General features: G+C 40.8%; 1 protein-coding gene across 1 annotated transcript; it reads right to left on the bottom strand.

The window, feature by feature from the left end:
• Nucleotides 1-4,737: 4,737 nt before the first annotated feature.
• On the bottom strand, nucleotides 4,738-24,830 carry XG (Xg blood group). Its single transcript, XM_009585930.1, has 8 exons — nucleotides 24,770-24,830; nucleotides 13,824-13,865; nucleotides 13,428-13,484; nucleotides 9,499-9,534; nucleotides 6,862-6,927; nucleotides 5,883-5,939; nucleotides 5,180-5,218; nucleotides 4,738-4,892 (listed from the first exon to the last, which is right to left on the bottom strand). The coding sequence occupies exons 1-8, from the start codon at nucleotides 24,828-24,830 to the stop codon at nucleotides 4,738-4,740; spliced, it is 513 nt and encodes a 170-aa protein (XP_009584225.1).
• Nucleotides 24,831-25,748: the final 918 nt, after the last annotated feature.

Raw genomic sequence — 25,748 nt, 5'->3', positions numbered from 1 at the left:
TGACGGCGGCGGGCTGACAAAACGGGGGGCGTGTGGGCCGCGTCCCGCCGCCCGTGCTCCTCCGATGGCAACGCAGCCTCCCCACCACGCACACCCCTGTGCAGAAGCGGAGAGGAAGAAAGATAAGCTGGGGGAGCCTCTACCGTGCAGCCCTTTCAGGAAAACATCGATGTCTTCGGTGGTGAAGGTTGCAGAGTGTGGAAAAAAGATCTTAGAGCAGGAGTACGATGACTCCAGCGTGGCTTACGGTAACCCAGATACGTGGGATTCACTGTGAGTTAAAGCAGGCTACCCCTTAACTTCTCTGGAGCCATCATAACCCCTACGCATACACACAGTCTGATCATTTGTCACCCTGATAAATAAATAAATGTTTTCAGAGGGCTTGTGCTATTCAGAGTGCTATATATTTTTTCACAAATACATATATAAATGCACATATATTTGCACAGCGTGCTTTTGCCAGTAACTTAGAAGTGAGGTAATCGTTACGTGTAATTCAGCCACACAGTGTCTCTGCAAAGTAGTTTTAGGCTGACGTGGTTCAACCGAGGCATTTTTGCATCAAACTTCTGTGAACATCAGTAACTACTTAGCAGAAGACAATGATTTGAGACGGAGTGCCATAGAAGAAAATGCACATACCACTCAATTATTTAAACCTTTATTTCCAACAATTTGCAAGTGATCAGTGTTGCCACTCCAAATGCTGCAGCATTTGTTCTCTCACATACTGGGAGTATCCTGAAGGTCCACCGGAGAAGAGGATGTCATTGCTCTGGTAGTGGCGAGGTGTTTAAGAAAGGAAGGACATAAATGCATAGGGAATCAAGCTTTACTTACCCTGCAGAAACAAAATTCTCAAGAAATGTGTTCATCATCTGCTTATGTAGACGGGTCAACTAAGCAACATGCTTATGGGTAGCAAGATCGCTATTGTAGATAATTTTACTGGCAGATCCGTTTCAGTTGGGGGACTTTATAATCAACAAAGGCATTTTCTTGGTAATAAAAGTGATGTCTACATTTAGATGATTTTTTGTTTTACTTGTGTGCCAGCAACTCTTTCACGGTATAGAATCGATCTTAAATGTCAGAGCCAATAATTCAGGCTAGAGTTCTGATGGTGTATCGAGCCAGTTTATATTCCTTCCTTCCCCTCCAGATTTAAATATGTTAGAGCTTCCCTACATAAACCCCCAATTATCTGAAATGATAATAATTATTGTTATTACAATAATTACAAAAAATTATCATCATCATCATCATCATACTAGTTAAAGGGGAAATTAACACTGAAAAGTGTGCCTGCACATCGGTATATTGGTCATATGTTGATGTAATTAGACCAAAGAGCTTCAGAGGGGTAAACACTTGGGGGGGGTTACAAATTCAGGTTTATGGGTTTTGCTCAAATTCTCCATAATAAAATATGCTTTTTGGCTAATATTATTAACACAAGTAAGAAATTCTTTTGAAAATACTATGAACAAATTTAAATAAATTGTAATAATACTTCAAAAGCAAAAATATTAATAATGCACATAGATCCTTCTCTGGACACTGCTCCTGAAAAAAAAAAAAAAGATTCTTAAGCTTTTCTTTTTTTCCCTAAAGTCTTTAATTTGAAGCATTTCTTTCTCTTCCCTAGCAGGACATAGATGAATTTGTGTATGAAAGGTATCAGCTGGCTTATGTCCCAGAAAGTAACAAACAAAACAAACAAAACTCAGATCATCTTAGATAAAACACAGTATGTGTTTATTGAAAATTTTCAAGAGAAAGAAGCAAAATATATATTTTCATTGTTAAACAAACAACTGACATGGTAACCACAAAAAACTTTCACATTTCATTAATCAAAACTTTATGTCTACCTGGCAAAATATATATCAATCTGTTTTAACTATTAAAATGGAAAATTAGTATTTTTAAAGAAATATCAAGTGTCCTTGAAAACATATTAAAAATATGTTATCATTCATTAAGTTGAAAGTGATAGCCACAAAGGTGGTCATTTGTTTGTGTGTTGTCAAGATGTTTCCGTATTTAAACTGATGTACATTGTCATTTCTTACTTTCAGGATCAAAATAAGGATTATGGTAATCTCCTCAGTAACTGATATGTATCCATTTCAAATATAATTTAGATTGAATAGTATTTTATTTTATGAAAAGAGTACTTTTTCGTATGATGTCTTTCTCTCAACAATTTAATAAACGCAAAATCATGTTTACCTCCATCTACATGGAATTTCAGTAAGAAAAAGCATGCTTCACGTATAAGATGAAGATAAAAACACACAGATTTCCTCTATGTTTTAAAGAGTTAGCTAAAATGGCTGTATTGCAGAATTATGTCAGTAGACTGCTAGTTTTGCCAGCTTTCATCTGCATTTCATTCATTTACTAGTATTTTGATTCAGTTAGCTAAGTGAAGGCAGAGAGACTGGTAAAGTGTTAGTTTTTGTTGATAGATTTGCCTACATAAGGACATTTGTTAGCACAGCAAGGTTGGTCAGGAACAAGGGAAAAAGATGAAACAGCCTTGCTAGCAAAACTGTATCAACCATACCTCCGCATACGTATGAGATTTAAAAGTTGGTGTGACATAGATTTTATAGACCAAAGTTTCACAGACTCACTCTAAATGATTCTGAAAACTTTGTACCTATTTTCCCTTTACAGAAATTATGAATAATGTGGTTCTCAAAAAAAACAGCTTGCCAGATTAATACCTTTAAAGGCTCCTAGAGCAGGACCTAAGTTTTCAAGAAGAGAAACAAAATTTACGTCAAATTCCAGTTCCTGAGAAGAGCTAAACACCATTTCAGTGATAAATAAATAAATAAATAAATGAAATCAGCATGTGTTCCTCTCATTTTTATTTTTTTTTAAACAGTGGTTCATCAATGTACATATTCTTTTCATGCTATATTTTAAAATTAAGAATGAATTTTCCATCTATAGCTCCTTTCACTTTGCTAGAATTCAGACATAAATACAAAGTAAAGGCATTAAAATTTGTAATTCTTTATACAACTTCAAGTTTTCCTTAAACATTATAGACAATACAGAAATACGCTAAAGAAGCTCAACATGTGTGAATGGAAATGGCAATTTCCTTATTCCTATTCTATCAGAAGGATTAAGTATTTGGGCTAATTTTGAAAACAGGAAAAAAAAAATTGTTCGGTGACTCAAATGCTCACAAACCAAAATCTTTCCATTTTTAGCTTATATTAAACTTGATTTCTTTGTTGTTTAAAATAACTTATGAATCAAAATGCATATCCAACCTTTATGAATGCAGGTTGGATAATTCAATACCATCCGCAGATGTTTTAAGCACATCTTTGATGACGTAAAGCTCAAGGTGCGAGAGCGACGTCAGGTAGAAGAGAGTAGGATTGTAGTGTCTCAACAAAACGTTCATTAGAGGAAGATTTATTTTTGTCAGAATGATAGAGTAGAAAAACATTGTTGGATCTGTGGGCTGAACGTCACCAACCAAAGGGGCCTGTGATCAGAGGCCAACTCTTCTTTCAGCAGTTTACACTGTAGCCCCACCTGAAAATGAAGATTGAACATTCAGTATTTCCACACGGATGCCCTTTGCCAGCTCTTCTGGGCTTTTTTTGCTCCAGTCCTTTTGAGGCAGCAGGTGGGGACCTCATATGCCCAGAGACGTGTAGACAGCCTTCCCCATTTGTCTCACTCCCCATTTCCAGAGGGCCACGGGATTGCTGACCTGATGCTTTAATTACACCCAGGCCACAGAAACAGCGGAAAATAAGTGACTGTCAGACCCTGAGGGCACAAACAGCCTGCACAGCCCTGACCAGCCTCCCCCGGGGCATCCCGGGCCGTGCTCCGGCTGGATCCCCCCCGTGTAACCCTGCCCACGCCTTCCCCCGGCACCCAGCCAGCAGCAGCTGCCCCGGAGACCGCTATGGCAGCCCCAGGCCGAGGCTTTCTGCAGCGCCGGGGGACCCTGGATCTCTCAGAAATGCCTGTGAAGCTTCTCCACGCACCTCCTGCATCTCACTCACATCTTAGTCATTAGTCCCATTATGGAACAAATAACATGAATTAGAGGTTTAAATTGACCTCTGTGGCAGCTAAGGGCCAGGGCCCAGCTCTTCCCGAAGAGCTGGGAGCCGAGGGCAGCCGCAGGGGAGCCCAAGCCATCGCCTCGCTGGCGGTGGGCACACACAGAGGGGCAGTGATGGCAAACGGGCCCCATAGATGGGCCAGCCATTGTCAGATGAAGACAAGGCAACTGGCCCACCCAAGGCCAAGCCAGGAAACCCAGCCAGCCAACCCATCACGGTTGGGGTAGGCGTGCCAGGGATGTGGCGCAGGCCGGGGCAGGAGGCCCACCCGGGCCAGAGCTGAAATGGGAGCCCTGGCCAGAAGATACATGGGGATGCCCCAGGCAAGGCTGATCTGGGCCATGCAGACTGGTTTCCACACAGAGGGCCACAAAAGTCAGTCACCTCTGTGGTGGCAGAGACCTCAGGTCATGTAATTTCCTTCATAAAGTGATGTGCATCCATCTTCTGGGCACGTTATGGCTTCCTATACTTGTCTTTCATGAAGAACATCATTAATTACCAGTATCTCTTACAGACCAGTGACGTTGTTTAGGATGAGATTTTCAAATGCCCTCATCCCTGACCTGTTTCTGCCCCCACTGAAATTGTTTGTAAAATTCCCATCTGCTCCAATGCTAAATCAACTCGGAAAGCTGGAAACCAATTTGGTCTTACCATGTGGTTTGAAACAAAGTTTCTTGTTCTTATAAGCGGAGTAGGCTGCTATCGATCCAACAACTAATATTACAAAAGCAGAAATTATAGGAGATGTAACTCCCGCTATTAATCCTGAATCTGTGGAAAAAGAGAGAGAGTTTTTTCAGAGGCACTGAAATGGTTTGACTTAAGCATATTCCCTACTAAGGTGTGCTTTTGCCAAACTATGAGAATTGTTTGGTGAAACATTGGAAATTCATTAAATAGAATTAAGCAGAAGGCTAGAAGTTATGTTACATTACAGCTGGTGTGAAAACGGTGTCTTAAAGCCTAATTTAGTACATGTACTACTTTTATAAGGCTGACATTTTCTTACTATTTTATGATGATTGGAAACAAATTATACAATAAATTATGTACTATACCCGTGTTTCCTCCATGATTGAAATGATGCTCCTCTTCTCCTGGAATAGAGGGTGAAGTTTCATCAATAAATGTTTTTCATCTTGTTTTGAGAACAAAGTCTTTATTCAGCAAAGTGTGATTTCGTACAGAAGGTGAAGAGGGGCGGCTCGACAGGACTGTGAGAGGGCAGCTCTCCTTCCAGTCCTGACTGACAGCTGTGCTGGCTGGAGAAATAACCACCCATCCTCCTGACACTTTGTTTTTAGAGAAGAATATTATCTTCTAAAAAAAGGATAATACTTAGCAGTCTACATCAAGCTAATTTCACAGGGAGTGGGAGGCCAGTGTACTCTGGCTATTCTCTACTGCCAGACAATCAGATGATTTATCAATAATTTAAGTCAAGGTCATAGGCCCGGTGCATCTACTTTCAATTCTCAGCAGAAGCTCTTTGCTTTGGGACTGTCCTAGCTGAATTTAAAGGGATTAATCCTGCAAGGTTCTGGCGTATGCCAGAACGCTACAAAATGTTTAGGAATATATTTCAAGTTCGAGCTTCAGGCTCAAAGCCATGGTTTGTGGAGAAGGATAACTAATCTAAGTAAAAATAGCAGAGTCTTGCCCTATACCTTCAGTGACAAACAGATTACCACTAAAGTAAAACCAGCCAGCTCCGAGTTACAAGATTACGGAAAAGCTGCAAGGAAAATTGGCAAATACTACCTGTTATGTGCGGTGGTAAAGGCTTCCCATCAAAAAGATCTGAGTCATCAAAACCTCCTGCAAGATAGAGATTAGGATTTCTGTTGCAAAATTATGTGATCAATGGTAACCCCTTCAGTTCCCTTGTCCAGTCTTTTTGTAATGTACTAGGGAGGGGTGAGGGACCTTTGAAATCCCAGCTTTGACATGGCAGATGGGTCTGGTGTCTTGCACTGAATGGTCACCTATTCAAATTCACCTGGAAGCCGGAGTATGAAAACTGTTGGTGTCTACCCGTTCTGCATCTGTATTGGCACTTGTGGGATGTATGGGCTTGAGCTCTCAGTAGCACAAATCCTTATATAATATGGACACTCAAATCCCAGCAGTTCCTGGAGCAGGAAGTCAGTGGGTCCTTTCCAGGAAAGACTCCAGAAGGATCTGCCCACGGCTCACCACTGGGGGCACCGCCAACCGCCACCAGTAAATGTGGGATACATGGTGGTAGCTGGGGTAGATGTGCCACTTTATTTAAGTGGGTGTCTGGGACCACACTCAAAAGCAATACAATCTCAAATCCATCTCCCCAGTCCCACCTGTTGTATGCCCCAGGGCCAACTCAATTGCACATCTCAGTATGGATTCGAACATAGGCTTATCCATGCCTTGTGGCTAGATGTCAAATTTGAACCTTAGCGTGGTTCAGTGTTTACATACTCAAAATGAAAAGGCAAACAAGATGAGTGTTAATCTTACGCCACTTAGGAGTCAACGTCCCACATTTTGGGCAGACTTGCCCAGACTTGGCCAGCTTTATGGTACCAACACTAAAACTCAGAAAATCTTTCCAAACACTGGGTCAGGAACAGTGATTACAAAAGGGGGATGGAGGGAAGGGATGATAAAAATTATTAATAAAGAAATAAGAGAGTAAACTGTTCAAAATATTTGCTCTGAACAGCTCATACTGCTAGATTTTCTTAGGAGAAAACATTCTTACCAGAATTACTGTGGCTTCCTGGTCGTGGTGGAAGAGGTGGGTATAAAGGTTTTCTTGGGATGTCACCTATTGGTAATTAATATTGTTAGATGGTTGGACAGGCAAAACTGAGAGCTGTAAATAAAGAGTAGGATAACCTGAGATTTTATACCTATTTTTAATTTGTTCTCCGGTGAATTAAGAAAAGAACCTTGTTACTTGTTAAAAAGTCTCAAGCACTGTATCAACAAATAGCTAGCTACTAAAACTAATTAGAAAGTGAAAGGGGAATATTTTCAAAATTAGAATGAGAGAAGAATTCACAAAAACGTTGAAGGAAAATATTTAATATATTTCTGGCAAGTGCTAACTGTTTAATGCTGACAGCTAGGAGGCACAGTGTGTTACTGTAGATGTCAGTGGTGCAGTTATGCAGAGCTGACAGAGGAGTTGGTGTTCTGGGCTGGGCAGGAGGCAACAGGTTATTTCTGTGCCCTCAGCAAGTATTACTAAGATCTGGAGATTAGTTTCATCTAATAGACACTGAATTCATCTAATGCATGATGAATTTTCTACCCTTGAACAGTGCAAAATTAGCTCAGACTTCAGCTTTGTTGTTTAGGAGTTTGTGCTGGTATTTGGCCTTAATTTTTGCCAAAGTATTAGGAAGAGATGCATTGGATAGAGCGGGAGAGCTGATGACTAATAGCAGTTTCCACATACAGTGCTGGAGTAGCAAGAGCTGACTCAGGTCAAAATCTGACAAAGTTAATGCCCAGGGCTGTTGCTCTGCGTATATAGAGTAGGTCCCCTCTTGCCATCCTTTCTCCAACCAGTTCAGTCACATATTTGACTGTTCTCATAGCCAGACAGTGAATTTAGCTCTGAATAAATCAAAGTTAGGTCACAGAAATAAATACCAATTTCCCTCCCTCTCTGTAAATCTTTCTTTCACCTTCAATACATGCCAGATACCCTTTTATCATGTTTTCTTCTTGCCTAGCTGCTAGATACAATGCTTCTGCTTGTGAGTAACGTTTAGGTTCTGATTCAGCAAATTATTTAGATATATGCTTAACTTCAGGCGAGTTTAGCCTGCTGCAGTCAACGGATTTTACATAGAGTCTTAAAGTCTGAATCAGACTTTGCCCAATTAATTCTATTCAATAGAAGAAGAGACTTTTTCTGTTCCAGAACTGTGTGTAATGAACTAAGACTCACCATGGCACGAAAGCAGATCCCATTATTCTATTATGATGCTGCACTTATTCAGTCTTCTCTAAGCATAAGAAGATATATTTTATGGCATAGCTAGTGAAAAAATAATGTCTTGATAATAATATCAATAATCATTAATCCCATTATACCATGTGTGAATGTCAGTTAAGAACCTAACTGAAAATGGAGCAAAGAAATAAAAACCGAGGGAAACATCATTTGCCATGCTTGGAATGAAAAGGTGGGTTTTAGTGAAGTTACTTAAGCTATTCATTATAATTTAATCAACATTCTAAGCCCATCCTGTCATAAAAGTACCCATTAAGAACTTGCAGGAATGGAACAACTAGTATGGGCAGGAAGACGTGACAGTATAAACATGGGAATTATAAACAAATTAGATTCAGCTTTATAAGGTGTGGGCTAACGTGTCATTCAAACACAGGCATGAAATGCCACAGGGGAACCTGGAAATGCGGAAGGGCCTGGAAAATTTATACACATAAAAAAAAAAAAAAAAAAAAATTATGACTCTCTAAGACTGAAACATGAGTAAACCAGACCACTGTGAGTGGAGTCATAATTCAGAGGTTCTGTGCAATGGGCTGAGAAGTAATTTTTCTTTTGTGTAGCCTTGATTCAAGTGGAATTTTAGGCTTTGCTTCAATACTACTTGCATTTTAGATAATTTCAGTGTACAAGAACCTTTCTAGAGTACTTCACATCTTTGGTATACCTCTAAACACACTAAACAAGATGTGGTGCAAAATTCCCCAAAGTCAACGATTTCATACGTCTACACAGGTCAGGACAGTACGGTGAATAATTCCTGGGTCAGTTCTGGATGTTACGGAAATACCTGGAAGTTATAGCAGGTTACAACAGCTTGACTGCTCCAAGCTTAAGCTGTATCTTGTCCGTCAGTGCTCATCTCTCAAACATTCCTTCCTGCATTTCTGATTTGGGATCAGCAGAGCTACAACAAGCTCACACCTCTCTCTATCCACTGTTACCTCTGCTTCCTAATCTTAGGCAGACTCATTTTTGGTAGCTGAAGAAACTGCTGCCTTCACCTGTTGTCTTCAACCTTCTGCCAGAGGCCACCACCCTGAACCATCACGGCTGAATGGGCAGTACCTCCTCTCCCCAGCCATGACTGTGGTAGCCTGGCATGGTCGTGTAAACCGTAGCTGGCTTAGCTCACGCAGGCAGGCCAGCCTGCAAGCTCCCATGGCTGGCAGCCAGACACAGCCCATCCTGCTGTCCCGCTCTGCCTGGTGGCCCCTGGCAAAAGGGCTGCATGTACATGGGTTGTAGCGACTCCCGTTGCTACAGTTCCTCCTACAGTCTTGAAATCTCTTTTCACAAATGAGGCACGCTTCAGAAAAAGACTACGAAAACCCCCAACCATTATATTTGAGAAAAGAAGAGAATACTCACCCCCACCAAGAGCATCTCCTAAATGCAGATCATTGTCTAAAAATGAAAAGGATGAAGATGTAGAGAAGTGAGTTACACACAATTCTTGAGGGAAGTGAGATGTTAGTTTTAATAGAAAATGTACAACTGAATTTTTGACAAGCAACTTTTTCAGGTCAGTCCCACAAATTCAAATAAGGTATTACGCTTTTCTTGAAAATTTCTATAAAATTTAATATTTGCCCACACAATAATTGACAAATGATATGGTATTTTATACTCAAAATACGAAAGATTTATTCCCGCTTTAAATAAACTCAGAATAAATCTCATAATGGAATCAAGATCAATACCACTTTAATATATTTGCAAGCACATAAATAAAGTTAGCTATGTTAATATATTAAAATGTAGCTTTTTTAAATACAATTCTTTATTAACATTTATGTCTGCGGTTAAAACTGGTATATGCATGTTTGGCTCACATGTAATTTGTTGAACTGCAAAAACTGAATATCCTTTTCAAGAGCAAATACTGGGAAGTAATAAACCTACTTAGGGAGAGAGAATTTAATCAACTAATTTATGTAAGGGTCGCGGTGACATAGAAATTTTTGCTACAAGCGATCATGTGCGCCTGTCTGAGATTGGGTGACAGTCTGTTTTTCTTCAGCTGAGCTATAAAGCTTTTAAAATATACTTAAATGTCTGCATGTGCATGTTATGCAGTGAATCAACAGGCTATTGCCATTCCCCCAGCACTGTACATGTGTCTTGCTGTACCTGGGATGGAATTTTCCTTCCAATAAACAATTTGTCAGTGAGCTACAGATGCATAAACAAGAGGAGCTCCATTTCCAGCATGCAGGTATGGATATGAGTATGTGGGTGATATTTTAGGGTGTGTATGGAATGACGGTGAGCTCTGATAGGCAGAAATACATTAGATGGATGTCATAACTCTAAGGATCCCTTTCTTGCTTCTTATAAATGTGGAGTGCTGGAATGAATTAGAAGGGACAGCAAAATCTACCTAAATTTTTATACCGATGCTTATTGCCACAGAAAATTAGATAGACACTCAATTAATTTTTTTTTTCATTGTAATTGTGTCAGAATTCCCAAAACTGAGGAAAATCCATCCAAATGCATCACCATGCAGATGTCTGACTTCATGTGTTCTTTATATCCAGAGGGAGTGGGAAGCTGCTTTTTCACAGTATCTAGTCTCATTTGTGTAACAACTTAGAAATGCTTTGATGTCACCTGGAAATCTGGCAGGAAAATAATCGAGTTCATGACTCGGTTTGTTCTTGTCAAGCCAGGTGTTGATCCTGTCTGTGTCTGGCCAGCAGAGTCTTGCAGTTTAAAAATACCTTTATGTGTCAAATACTAACACTGTAAGAAGCAATAAATTGCAAGCTGGATTCAATTTATGACTGAGATGAAGAATTCAGGTAAAATGCAGGGTTCCACTCTGGAGGGTTCTGGCAGAGATTTGTTGCAGAAATGCTAAGATTGATATGAATGAAATACAAATGGAAATGTGTGTGTCTGTAGGGACCAGAAGAAACAGCAGAGTAAAAGGGTTAAAAGAACAGGCAATAAAGGTCACCGTTCCCAGCAGTAAAATGGAGGAATGTGTTGTTTCTGTCAAAACTAGCAGGCCTGTGCTCCGATAAGATGACAGCACAGATGACTTGTCAGCAGAGGAAAAGCAGAACAACACTCTAAAGCGAAAGGTTGCAGCATTACACCTATTCCATTACTTTTCCTGTTCACCGACCCGGGCAAACAGTTTGTGTACCCCAAACAAGCAAAACCAGACAGCGGGCAGCAACCTGGCCTAGGGTTCAGAGACACTGAAGTAAGCAAGATTATGAGGCAAAGGACCTCTCCATAATAGCTGATCACTCCTAAAGGATATAAAAGATCTGTACATGAACTAGCTTGTCATTTCTGATCAAGAAGAACCACAGAGACAGGATAAGGACTCAGTAGCTGGCGTGCCTTGTCCCGTGTTGCACATGATGGTCACCAGACCACCTGAGCGCACGCACCTTGGTGCTCATGAGTAGGTGGGTTTGAGTGTATGGCTGAATTAAATCAATGGCAGGATGAATGTGAGTGGGTAAAATCAAATTATTTAGAGATTTTGTAAATAAACGTCACCACCTTCTTCCATTACGTTTTGTGTTGAACTTTGTTACACTAGATGGGAGGTGCCTACAGGAGAGCTTCAACTCAGGCAGAGGTTTCTATGTGGGAAATGATGCCCAGAGGACATGGCCTGTACAGTAATTGGCCCCAGCTCAACCAAAATCATCATCTCAGCCAGCCTCATTTCTCAATTATACTGGCTGAATGAAACATGGAGGAAACCCTGAGATTAAGATGAAGCATCAGGCAGATGCTAGGACATAGTTTTGTATCATCTTTCTGCACATTTCCAAATGCAGTAATTGATTTTTAATACCATTTTTTAAAATTAGTTTTAATTGCTTTTAAACTCCCTGCAATCCTCTTCAGTGCTGAAAGAGATTCCAAAATGGTCTGGAAAACATGGAGTTCTTCATTCCCAAGAGTTAGTGAAGTTGATTCAGGTTTCAGTGCTGAAAGAGATTCCAAAATGGTCCGGAAAACATGGAGTTCTTCATTCCCAAGAATTAGTGAAGTTGATTCAGGAGGGCAGATAATCATCTGATGGTCATATCTCTAACAGGTTTGGGAGTCCCTAAAAATCAAATGCCTTTCACCTGACTGAGGCAGCTTCACTGTAGATATTGGCATCCCTAGATTACCTTTAAACATGACTGAGGATGGAGTCTTTTAGGGCACGATTCAAGTGTCTTACTTAAAACATCTATATTAGGATGAGAACAAATCCACATTTAGAGGGATATGAGCCATCCCTAGACATGCTGATTTCTCTCCACAGACTTTAAAGGAAGTCAGGTCAGTTAGCTAAGTAGAGGGCAGTGGCTTAGCAGTACTTTACAACAGACACTTCTAATCTAGGCTAAACACAGGTTTCCTTGCAAAATGAAGTGGGAAGGAAGAATACAACCATTACAAGATTTAGTAGCTACCACATTTGCAAAACACTGCCTTGCTTGTTCAAAGGGCAAGCCAGAGAATTGTGTGGAAAATGTAACTGCTTTCGTGTACCTAAAGATTTATTGCAATGTTTATCCAGAAAAAGACTGAAAGTTGTTGTGTGGCTAGTGTTATCCAGCATTTCCTTATTCAAGCACTTTGTCTGATAGCCAGGAATTTCTTTCAGTGTAGATTAGCTGAAAAATCTCTACGTTATCGTAAAATGTTCCATCAGAAATACATGTGTGGTTTTGTTGTTGTTTGGGGTTTGGGTTTTTTCAACAATAACGAGTGTTCATTGGAAATCGTCATTTGTCATCCTCAGGACTACGGCTAAAACCTTTTGGTTCTCTCTGCTATTCAGAGCCTTTTTTCCTTTCTGACACAAGTCTTTGTAGCAATCAATACTAGATAGTAAGTAAATACATGGGGAGAAGAAAGAATATCCAAATTCCTTCTGATTCTTTTCCAAGTCCATTATCAAGCATTGTGAATATTTATGCTAAAATAAAAGATAATGGAAAAATAAGTAGAAGAACAGTTACCCATTTTTAGCAACAGTTACCCATGGTTACACTCCCCAGGGAGTTCAATACAGGCTGGAAAAGCATGAAGAAGATCTTCAGGAAGTAAAATGCCATCAGTGGCCAGTCATGCTCTAAAGCCTTACTAGAAACAGTAAAGACATGTAATTGGTAATTGTCAAAAAACCACTTATTTTACATACAGAAGACAGCTAGTATTCACACAAATGATCTCAGGTACGGTACATTAGCAAATATGATCAAGAATCTCATGGGAGACCGTTTCTACATATCTAAAATCAGCTATGACCCATTGCCTTCATTACTCACTCAGCACAGGCCTTGTCGGTCTTCTGATCACTGTAGGCTTCCTGGTAATTATGTCGTCTGTGGGACGCAATGACATACGAATAAACATTAACAGCTTAAACTTTTTCAACTTATCAAAAGAAGGTATCTGCAAATCTAGAGAGCTGCATTCAGTAAATCTTTACATATTGTGACAGAAGCTAAAAATGAAGGGATATGTTTTCAAAGCCATTGGTTTTTTTGTTTTAAAGAAGATTTAATTTTATGACAGAAACATTGAAATCTAGCATTTCTCAATTCTGTATATCTTTAACTTAAGTACTAGACACTTCATATTCCCGCCCTCAAGGAAAAGGACTGAAGATTTATTATTGGGTCTAAATGCCACGGTAAAATAAGGATAGGAGATTTACCTACCTGGGTGATCAAGAGCATCAGCTAAATCAAAATCACGTTGACCTAGAAGGAAGGTGACAGAAGGAAAGAGAGTAAGTCAGTGGGCAGGTGTCCATGACCTCCAGGTCTGGGGGCTCTGGACAAAGCCGGAACACCAGCAAGAAGCAAAAAGAAAAATCCATCCAAACAGGAGCGGGCGCAGAGCAAGCCGTCAGCTATTGTCCCTGCGCCGTGCAGTCCTGAGTGACCATGCGAGATGAGCTCATTTAATTCAAAGAAGCTAGTCGTTCAGGTAGCGCAAAGAGAAGCTGCCATCTCATGTTATCCATATTCAGCCGCTGTGCAAACATGCCTTTGAAGAACACAGGTTGTCTGTTACAGGGCACAAGAGCTATTGCCAGGAGACGGCCGAAGGTAGCATTCAGCACAGTACTTGCAAACCAGAATCATTAGGTGAGAACTTTAATATCTTCATTACTAGCTCAGCTTCAGAGAGCAGCTTTACTGGCAAGCCTGCCTTGTGATCACTTGTAACATGAATCGAATTGTTTTTTTAATTCTTCCTGTAACGTGTGCCAGCAGTAAAAGATATAAAAATGTGTTTACCTAATTTAGTTTCCGGTGTACCTTAAAAAATCTGAAAGGGGAGAAAAGAACCTTTCCTGTTCTGTGTTAGGTGACAATGATGTCATTAAATGTCACAGCAGGGCAATTAGCATCCTGACCTTTGAAGTTAGCAGGTAAATAAAACTGGAAAATGTTTAAAATGTATAAACTGAAGCATACGACTTTGAACTGAACACACACAGTTATTCATGTGAGTTTTACTTTCCACTCTTTACAATCTGCCAGTTTCCTTTTAATACACAGCCTTCATGAAACACCTCTTTGCAGAATATCTATCCATTAGTTTTCATCCAGACTGAAACTTCACCGTCCTTGTGTTTGCACACCAAATACAAGATCAGCCTGCCCAAACCCGCAAAAAGTCACATCCTGCCATGGCTTCCCTAAGCAGAAATGTTTTACTGTGCTCTATCGAGTAAGCCTTTTGATCTGCATCTGTTTATTATCCTGCCTACAAAGCTTAATACCTGACTCTGCAAAGAAGTGTTTTTCTTGGTAAGTCTTGAACACTTCACAGCAAGAAAAGCATCATTGGTCGAGTGGGGAAACTGAGGAGCAGAGGGAGGCCATCAGAAGTTCTCCAGTGCGACAGCACTCCGAGTCCAGCTCAACCCTCCCCTCTCGACAGGTGCTGTCCATCTCCACAGCATTCTTCACCTTAATTACTGTTCCTGAATAATAGCTCTCACCTGTGTCAAAGAGCTCCTGGAGAGATTAATTATCAGTGGTAAAACACTGTGCAATCCTCAGATAAAAATCAGCACAGGAGCATAAAGTAGAAACGTTTTGATTCCCATGAGGATTTTCATGTAAGTCTGTGAATTTAATTATAGCTGGTGTCTGACGGAAAAGATAAAACGAGGCTGGAATGCAAAATAGCGAATAGCTTCTAAAGCAAAACTGTCCCTATAAAATATTATGACAAACCTGTGTTTGGAAAGGAAAAGCGGATAACAGCTTTCCCGTTAATGTTATTAGAGTAGTATTTTATCTCTTATTTGAACGGATCTTGGAGTGTCACCTTGTCTGACCGCCTCTTCTTCCCCTGCCCTGGCTGCTCAGCCAACCTAGCTAAGTCCAGTAACCTTTGGACTGGGTCCTTATTTGGATAATATTCCAAGACCCTGACAGGTTATTTTTTTAATATGAATCCATCAAAACACATAAATACATAAAGTTGACAAGTGGCTTCCTCAGAAGATATTCTCTGCCGGAGCCCTGAGGACATCACCAGCCCTTACTGGCCCTGAGCCCCTGCCCATGGGCTGTCACAGCCGGGCTGCTGCCCAGCCATGGGACCATTTGATCCCAATGCAGACCCCTATCCGCAGGCTGACATCCTGGCATTGCCTCAACTTATATGGTCAAATTATATTTTTCTGAAGCGTTTCTTCGGTGCCAACAGTATGAGCAACTTAAGTTTGACTGTCCTTTGATTTTGTCCTCTGGATAAATCTTCATTCTTGATCGGCATCCTGCGTGCTGAAGGAGGCTGGTTGACCTGAGCCCTGCTGCTGCAGGATATTGCCAGCAGGATTCAAACCATTTCTCATCAGAGTGAGTCATCAGAAATAATTTTGTAACACCGAAGAGCTGTTGGCTAAGCCAGCTCCTGTGTTACAGGTCCTGACACGCAGGAGCTAACGATATGGAAAGCAGCTACCAGGGTCCTAATGCTGTAAAGAGAATGTGACAAAATCGTCTTGTGAAGGAAGACTCTGGAAAACTTCCAGGTACAATATTTCTTTGAAGTTAGGGGAAAGAAAAAAATAGAAGGAGGAATCTAATCAAAAGAGGTTATGGAATTCAAACAAGATGATGCAGATGCTTCCAGTTGGATGAGAACCAAAGCAAAACAACATACTGAAACAGTTACTGACATCTGCCCTTCTTCTGGACAATACTGACATTTCCCTCTCCCGTTGTCTGCTCTGTTATCGAAAAAGTGGAAAAAGACAAGAGGTGTTCTTTTGAGACAGCAAGGGAGAAATAGAGGACAACTACAGAAATTTTAAGAAGAGAAAAAAGAAGCCTGAAAATCCCCTGCAGAAATTATTCAGATTGATTTTTTTTTTAATTCTTTCTCATGATAAACCAAGTAATAAAATAGACACCAACACAGAATGACTGATTGGGAGTAAGACAGGAATCTACACTGAAATCTCTTTGGCTGTGTAAATATAAACCTTGACAGATGGTCAGATTGTATGTGGACATCTGTGCAGCATGGTAAATGATATTCCAATAAACCAAAAGATTGCTTGGACTTCCATCCCAACTTCCTCCAATAATGACATCAAATGACCACAAGGAGTAAGATTTTGTGGAGCAGAATTTTAAATGCTCATTACCATTTCTGAGACTGCACCTAGACATTTCAAGAATCTAATTTGGGAGGATAACAGATGGTTAAATAGCTGAACAGCCCAGATTTCATCCGCAAAATGGTGGGTCTAAAAACAAAAACACATTAGAGACTCAGAGAATATTTAGCTCAATAGGAACTGCAGTCACTTCAGGGAACTCTGAGGATAAATGACAATGGAAATAAATTAGCCGAGCTTCTTCACAGAACAAACAGACTGAAAGAAATTAATTTTCCACATATAAAAATGGCCTGGTTTTTTGGACCAGCTTCCATAATAGAAACAGCTGGAAAGATACTGATGAAAATGAGAATGAAAGAAATTTTAGTGGGGAGAGAACAGCTTTGTTCCTTTGGGTTTTTTTATTTGGTTGGGGTTTTTTGTGTGTGGTTTTTGTTGGGTTTGTTGTTGTTTTTTTTTTAACCTGGATAAAATTATGAAGAGATCTAGCTGTGCAGGAGGTATTATCTCAGAGTTATCTGTGTTATTACTGCTTTGGGCTAGTATGCTATTTCTTGGCATCACTTCTAGCCTTTCTTCTGGGAATATCCCTGCTTTTACATAGAAATAAAATTATTATAATAGTGGTTTTTGTTGGGTGGTCCACAACGATTCATAACAGAGAGTTTGAGAAAATGCTTACAAGCTCCTGCCTGACACCGCAGAACAGTCCTTATCTGCAAATGAGAAAATGCTAAGCTAAGAAAGCAAGCCTTCCAGATGAATACACAGTTTGTATCGTGAAAGGACCTGTTTTAATTACGTTTATACTAGCCGCTCAAACACAATGAACTACCCTAACAGCAGGACTTCTGCTGGCACTGCCAGCCTCATTTGGGATGTAATTCCCTCATCACCACCCAACACATGTAGCTGTGCCTATAAAAATCTGCAGTGTAGACCTGGACTAAATAGCTAACAGTAGACTTCTCTGTAGCAGCCAGATGAGAACAGAAAGCCAAGCATCAAAATATAGTAGCTTAAATTTCAGTTACTACGTTTATTTTTACAGGCATGATTCTTTCGGGTAGGACAGTAGCTTTCACTCACTTTCTATGAGCCTTTTAAATATAATGTGTGGAAGTCCGGTAATATAAAACCCTTGTTAGTCCACTTGCTGTACTATGGAGACTGTTACGGTTGCTGTTTGCCACAGAGATACTGAGCCAGCTTTTAGTAAGTTCGCTTGAATATAAGACACATCCTGTTGAAGCATCATGGAGCTGAGGTCAGCTCACCCCACCAAGGCAGTCCCCTGCAAAGTCGTGTCCTCAGGCCCATGCGCATTTAATGTTTGCAAACTTTTGCCTGTATAAGTTTTCTGTGACCCAAATATCCAGTCACTAAAATGCAGACAGCAGCGTCTTTTGCCTATGGTTGAATTTGTGACCTAAATGTTAAATGGATCTATCACCCTTTAACTGTGAGCTGGTTGATCACAAGGGCCTGAGGTCCCACGGTTTTTGGGGAGGATTTACGGGGAACAAGGCTGGATTCTGCAGGTGCATGTTACCTGTTCGTCATTATGACTGTAGTCAGAAGTTTTCTGACAAAAGGCTACCGTGGCATCACTCTGCAATTTTTAATCTCCATAAGTAGGCTCAGTCCTGCACTGGATCCACATGAACACAGCTTGTGGCCATTAAAATGACGCACATTTAAATAAGACAGTATGAATATTGCTAAATGAGAGCCAGGTTATGCAGCAAACGAAATGAACTTCTCAGGCATTTAATATGCATAGTTTAGTATTGAAAATGAAGCTAAGATCCATACGAAAATGTGTCTATGTGTGTACATGCATGTGTGTGGACATCTTAAATGCATACATGCACATGTGTGTTAGATAAATCCTTTTGTCATTAATATGATTAAATTAATGGGCTTTGAGTGCATTGCTAGCAGACACATGATTGGGATGAGATTACCTGTGTTACAAATAAATTAGAAGCAACTAGTTTAGAAATGTGAGCTAGATAGAAAGGGAAAATAAGTTGATTTTACATTATTTAAAAACAAGAACAAAAATGGTTTCTTCAGTATAATTAAATAAGAATTGTTTTGTGAATACAATGAGCTTAAAACATTATGAAGCTGGCAGAGACTGAGAAAGGAGTGGGTGACTCACAAATGAGAACCAAAATTTTCTAAAAAGGATCAATGTATGTTACCGAAATCGCTCATGGGACCCATTTTATGTTTCTTTTAGCTGAAATGGTAGGTTATTCTTTGTATAGATCATTTTTGATTATTATACAATCATGAGACGTATTTCCCCTGTAATGAGAAAATAGGATGTATTCTCCCAGGTACGTGATTCAGAACTGGTCCAACTTTATTCAGGAAGCAATTATGTTTGTTTAAAGGAAATTGCTCATGTAAGAAAAGTTGTGGGAGAACGTAAAGGTTTACACCCCAGAGTGGACACTTTGGACAAAATCTCAATGAGCAGGTACTATTTCTTTGATGTAATGCTCTCATGATCCATATTTCCTGATGGGGTTACTGTAGCTTTTTTTTCCATCATGGCCCTTTCGTTCCATAAAAAATGATTGCCCTTACAACCCCTTGAAGTTGGGGTGGAAAATGAGTATGCTTTAAAATCTGTAATTAAGATCTAAGTTCCAGTCCATAGACCACAGCATATGGACCTGATTATTGGCTTCATGGTTTTTTCTAGGCCACTTCTGTTTATAGTTTGAATTCAAGGGAAATGAAAAGGTCTCTCTCACTTATTCATACAAGAGCACATTTAAATAATTACCAGCAAACAAGACGCACTAATAAAGCAAGAGTGGCAGTATTGCTTTAGGTCTGTGCAGTATGGTCTCATCAAACATGAAAGAAAATCTTCTAGTTCGATGGTGTTTGCTTTGCTGTGGATAAACAACAGCTGTTCAAAGGTAGCTGCTGTTCTTTATGATATGATATGCCCTGCATACATAAAATAAAATGTATATAATTTTCTATATTATGCTTCAGCGTGAGTGCAGAAGAAGCTGTGCGTGCTGTAAAATTACAGGCAGAGCAAAGGAGTTGGGATCTCCAGTGAAGCAGCACCATGTGTCTGCCCATCTTACTGAAACTCAGATTTTCAGCTTTGTGTCACGAGGAAGCGGAGCTTAGGCCACGGCCTGGGCTGCTCAGCCAAAACTTCTCTCTGTGTGTTCGTGAAGCTGTCAGCCCTTTTCAGCCATTTGGTCTGAGAGTGTCAGGCTTAGTGATGGTCACGTTACGTGAGAACTGTATATGTAGATAAGCTCAAACAAGAGACCTATATGAGTGTTCCTACTGAAACCCTATAGTGTGGCACAAGCAACAGTGACCGCTCACTGCCGAAGTACCGGCTGGCTAATCCACACTTTCCCCAGCTGGTAGTTTAGAGACAATAGAGGTAACTGAAGATAATGTGGGGGGTCAGGGAGGTGCCAGGCTTTGTTATTTCTGGTGCTCCCAGTGTGTCTTTTAATGTTCCTCATCCCACCTTCATCCTTTAGCTCTTCAATGTGGGTAGCACAGATCTCAGTAGTGCTATTCTGTAACTAACATCGAGTTGAATTTGTTTCAGAAATTCTGTTGTATAACTAATCCTCTGCCCTCTGAAGTCACGGTAGCCCATTGGCATAATTATTTATATTGCTTCCTAGGGGGTTAGTAATACCGCCAAGTTGAAGTGGATGATCAGGGTGTTTCGTACACATTCTTAGCTTGTGTGTTTAAGATGCAAGACAGCAAAGAAGCAAGGCCTGCATCTTCTCTGTTTCATGCCATTAAGAACATGTTTTCTGGAAAAGAATAATGCTGGAAAAGGTTGCTGGACATCAGCAAGCAGGTCTATTCAGCAACAAAGTCTCTGCAGAGTCTCAGGAGCCACCTCTCATCTCATTTGGACTAAATGAGAAAAGCAATTAGGCTCCCTTTGCAGAGCTGAAGAAGCCTCTGCACATGCCACCGGAGTGCACAGAGAAGCCTCTCTGAATGACTGTGGGCAAAGGGTGATGGAGCATCAGTTGGTATCTGAACTTCAAAAGCAGGAGACTCAGAAGAGGATCTGGCAGCTCAGCCTTTGGAGCGAAGAGAAATAGAGAGTCTTGGCATGCAGAATGCTCTGCAAATCTGGGTTGGATTTCTGAACAAAGAGCCAGCCTTCTTTTTGTTACCGTTATGCTCAGGAAACAAAGTGGTCTGTATGATCTTTGTGAATAGAAATATCTGGCTCATATTTCAATGGTAACCTGCAAGGTAGCGTGGTTTTGATGCAATATAGATTGTGATCCGGGAGGCTTTGTTGCTGTTAACCACCGTTCCTGGTGTGGAGTGTATGCTCCTGGTTCCTCCACCGCTGATGTTATATATATAACATCAATATATATAAGACCTAGGACATAAGGAGGGACTTTGCTTTAATTGGTCTGCTAATCTTTGTGCCTACTCTGGTCTTTGTTTTCATTTAATCTGGAGCATTGTTGCCCTTTGAAAATATTTTGCTGTGATTTAGCTTTTTAAATAAATTCCTCAAAAATTAAAAAATGCATTGATGACAGGCAAATCTTATACAGTGGAAGTGGGACTGTTGTATTTTCATAACCTCTTCAAGCCCTTTCTTTCAATTGGGATGGCCTATTTGCCTTCATGAGATATTGTACTACAGATCAGATTTTAGATAGTATTTTCCCATGGCATTCATAGATGTCAGCCCCCCTGTGGAAAAGAAGGAAGGCTCTGATCAATCTGAATCTCTCTCCTCCTAACTACGAGGCAAAATGCCACAGAAAGGCATATTTTTATTGATTTTTAATCTTGAAAGAATCATGACATTTGTTTGCTTATTACCCTCAATGGGATGGAAAGGGATTGACAATCACTGGTGTAAATGAGAGAAAAATACATACTGAAAACAGGCAGTTTGGGCACTGTTACCAGGCTTGCAATGTGGCAGCAATATTTGAAAAGTGAACCCGAGAAGCTGAGTAACCACGCCGGTTGTTAGCTCTTCCCAAGCTCTGATGTTGCAACAGCTCTGCTGTTGTTAGTGTTTCAACCAGTTCAGGTATGTCTATTTATCAAACGGCAATCACGCCCCTGGATGATAGCGCTGGCATGCCTACAGATGATAGCAGCTCTGGTATTGGGAGGGAAGTAGTTTTGGCACCCAGCAACAAGAAAATTCATTGTCTGATATATCCCTGCTCCTGCTGATATGCCGAGTGCTTCGGCACGTACGCAGGGACCTCACACGGAGCGACAGCGAAGACTGGAGCTTGAAGGAGCAGTATAAGAAGAACAGGACTGTGTTTTTCATCTCTCCCATTCTGTCTTTAAACTCCAGTGAAAACTACATTATTCATAAAACTAAGTCACATAGTGTCTCAAACCCAAACAGGTCTGTAATTTTCTGCCCATAAAGTGCCTAGCTAATTAACCGAGAATACAATTAGTTTTGAGTCAACATCTTTGTAAGCCTTAGCTGGACAGTGGTACATGGTTTACTGGCTAGCAATAAATGCTGTTCCTTTTACCTGCATAGCATGCAATAGTTGGTGCAGTAAAGTTAGCGTGTCTTAAACATCGTCAACCTTTGTGCTGTCTTTGTTACTGACTAAATATGTGATCTGTCAGTTGGTCTTAAAGACCATGGATACGTAGAGTATATCTATACTGGGAACCTGAGGAGCACTCCTGAGCGGTCAGGTCTGAGTGGGAGCCTCAGCTGCTTTCCAGCTCCGTGCAGGGGAGCGCCCTCGGGTTGCGCTGCTTCCCCAGCACAGCCACGCACACAGGTGTATTGCCCAAATGGGACCTGCAGTATGTTTCAAACAGGTGCGTGATCTCAGTTACCAGGGGATTAGGACCTAAGCTGTGTCTTACCACACCCTCAGTGGGCAGCGCAGACACGGCCAGAGCTGAAATGCCACAGGTCAGCCGAGCCGCAGTAACTGACGTGGGACGTTAGCATGAACTTCAGTGGAAGAAGTTTCTATGAAGTTTCTTTCATTTGGGTTGGGCTAAAAGCCACTCAGACAATTAGCTGGTGCAGTTCAACTTATATGGGAGACCTCATGTGACCTGTGTACGCTTGGAAATAACAAGAGCCAAAGAGTGTAGATAAAAGTATGGAAGTCTGCAGGGAGCATGTAAGATTCTGAGCTATACCAGGTCTCACTTTCCTTGTGCAATGTGGTCCTTGCTTATGCCACACTTCTGTTGAGATGTGTCCATCGAGGTAGTCTAGCCAACTAACTGAAGATAGCCGGACATAAAAGAAATGCTAGATGGCAAGGGGAGTGATGTGACCTGGCCTGGCCGTGGTGGCACAGTAGTTTAGTTTCTAGAAGCTATCACAGATGGTTACAGCTGAGATAAGAATTAAGGCTGTGTATAAAAAGGCAAATCATGCCATAGACATTCCTATCATAAGAACTGAGACCAGCTTTTCACCAGCATGGCCGAGCTTTTGTCATATCATGTCTTGATTAGGACTGAGAAGTGGTTCCTGTAAATGTCCCCTGAAACATGGTAAGTACTTTGATGATAAAATTCAGTGGCTGTTGCCATAGACTTAAAATAATTCATTTTGCTTTTCAAAGTGGATTAAATAGTTTCCACAATGTGCCCAAAGCCCACAGCAGCGTTCAGCGATGACTTCTTCCCCAAAGCAGAAGTGGCTCTAAATTAGCACATGTGTAAAGCAAGAACGGTTAGGCTGACTATCCTTGTAATTAAAGTGATAGAGTATATGGAAATTGGATTGCCCATGCTCAGATTGTTTGAACAGAAATACTCAACATAAGGGAGTCCTCCAGAACAAGAAAGTCTGCATGCCAGTGATGAGAGACCGTGTGAATCATCGCTGTTCACAGCATACTGCAGGGCAGGCCAGCACAGTCCTACTGCTCTGCTGTTTCTTTGCCACGTTACTTGCTGAAGACCTCCAAATAATTACTCATTTGCTAAAATGGAACTATGGCACTAATTTAAGGCAAGGTTTTTTCACTGGCCATCACCGCAAGATCTCCTAAGGACTCCATTTAAATCAGGGGTGGTGGGAGGATGAGCAGCAGCAGCTATTTTGGAACTAGTGGTTAATGACTATTTCTTCCTGCAGTCAGACACTGCGCTACAAGTTTTTGAAGTAATGCTAATACAAGAAAAAGAAAATGTTACAAGTACACTACATGGCAGATGCACACAAGGATGATCCTATTTGGTTTGATATAAAAAAAAGTTCTACACAATGTTTTGCAAAAAGAAAGTAATGTTAGAATACAGAAAAACAACTCAATATGAAAGGACTACATCTTCCCAACTGCTATTCATTCGTCAAAAAATATATACAAAATGTATTCAACTCTTCATTAATCCTGCATGAAAAAAAAATACACATGGCTGTGTGTGGATTTTATATATTCAGGAATATGTTGGCTAAGGTTAATAAATTATTAATTTATAATTATTAAAGCATGAGCACCAATATGAAAGCATGAGCATCTTCTTTAAGCTGAATCAGAATTTGTTTTTACAATATAACTAATATATTTCAAAATATCAATAACCAAGAAAAGTTCTAAAAACATGAAGTTAGTATTTGACTAAGGATCTCTTTGGAAACTTTAAGTTACCCTGGAAGCTCTCATTTTACAGCTTCCATTTAAAAAGTTTATACTCAAGTCCAAGCTTGTGAATAATTTTAGGGGAGCAACACTGAAGAGAAAATAAGAAATTATAACAAACAAACTCCAACTAGCATGGCTATTATAAGCAATCATCCAAAAGATATATCTCTCTAGAAACTGCAACAGTACTTAGCTAAACACTCTTGAACGCTTCTCATTAAACAGTAGCAACAAAAATAATGCCAGCAAGCATTTCTAAATAAAGAAGCTATTTTTTTAGGGGTTAGGGTTTAGGTTTTGGGGCTTTTTTTCATTTTTAATAATGTCTCCCTAGAAATAAGCCAAGGCAAAGGTCACTTACCTCTTACATGGACTAGAAGAAAGCCAAGGCACAAAAGAAGGATACTTCTGAATTTCCCCATGGTCTTCTATGGAGTGCCTTGATTACACTGGTTGTTTTTTCCCAAGCGATGACAGTAGATGCTGCAACTGCAGTGCCGAGGTTTGAGGGAGACGCTTGGAGTCAGCAGCTCTGTCCAAAGAGTTCCCTCACCATCACACTCGAGCACCGAGGAGGAGAGAGAAGTCCCTAAAAACCTCTTCTAGTACAAGACAACGAAAGGAGACGAGCCCTCTACGGCCAAGCCGTGAGCCGCACCGTAGGTGCCACCCGCCCTCTAAGAAATCTATTTATCGCCCGGGCAGGGAGCGGGGAGAGCCGGGGAACCGGCGGCAGCGCCCAATGAGGAGGGAGCCGGCGCATCCTGAATCCACCTCCTTCCCAGAGGGAAAGCCAACCTGTTTGACACCCTCGCCTTCAAAGCAGGGTGTGGTGCTGTGGGAGCTCAAGTAGCTTGTGAGAGGAGACCGGCCTTCTCTGAAGCGTACTTGAAAAAAATCTCTCGAATATGCTCTGTTCTCAACGCGCTGCTTCCCTGCTCAGGTTTGGCTGAGCAGTAACTGCTGATAGAGGCAGTCCGGTCAGAGCCCTAACCGCTAAATCAGGCCGCCGAGGGAGGGAAGTGGAGGCCAAGAATCTGCTTTGCAAAGACTGGGGAATTGTCTGCAGAGGGATGAAAAAAAACCCCTAATTTTATAAACTTAAAACGTGATGTCGGACCGCTGAACTGAAGCATGCTCGGCTCCCTGGCAGATGCTTATCTTCACAAGGTAAACGTTGCCTGTCGTGATTTTTTCCATTGATCTAGATGTATTTTTAAATATAAGTATCCATGCATATCCTACATGGAGAGAGATCTCAAATAGTGCCGAGTGTGAGAACACAAAGCATGGAAAATGAACAAAAACCATGCTTCCGTCCATACATGAACATGCTTTAA

This window comes from Fulmarus glacialis, unplaced genomic scaffold (assembly GCF_000690835.1).
Source record: "Fulmarus glacialis isolate BGI_N327 unplaced genomic scaffold, ASM69083v1 scaffold9669, whole genome shotgun sequence".
NCBI lineage: Eukaryota > Metazoa > Chordata > Aves > Procellariiformes > Procellariidae > Fulmarus > Fulmarus glacialis.
The sequence above is the reverse complement of the archived record's forward strand: the minus strand, read 5'-3'. Positions and strand labels throughout refer to the sequence as shown.

What these genes read in the sequence shown, in the direction of transcription:
- XG (XM_009585930.1), bottom strand. Translation starts at nt 24,830, where the DNA reads ATGGGGAAATTCAGAAGTATCCTTCTTTTGTGCCTTGGCTTTCTTCTA. An exon ending in TGATGCTCTTGATCACCCAG is followed by an intron (nt 13,485 to 13,823) that starts GTAGGTAAATCT and finishes TGCGTCCCACAG; the next exon opens with ACGACATAATTACCAGGAAG. An exon ending in TTTACCACCGCACATAACAG is followed by an intron (nt 5,219 to 5,882) that starts GTAGTATTTGCC and finishes CCTCTATTCCAG; the next exon opens with GAGAAGAGGAGCATCATTTC.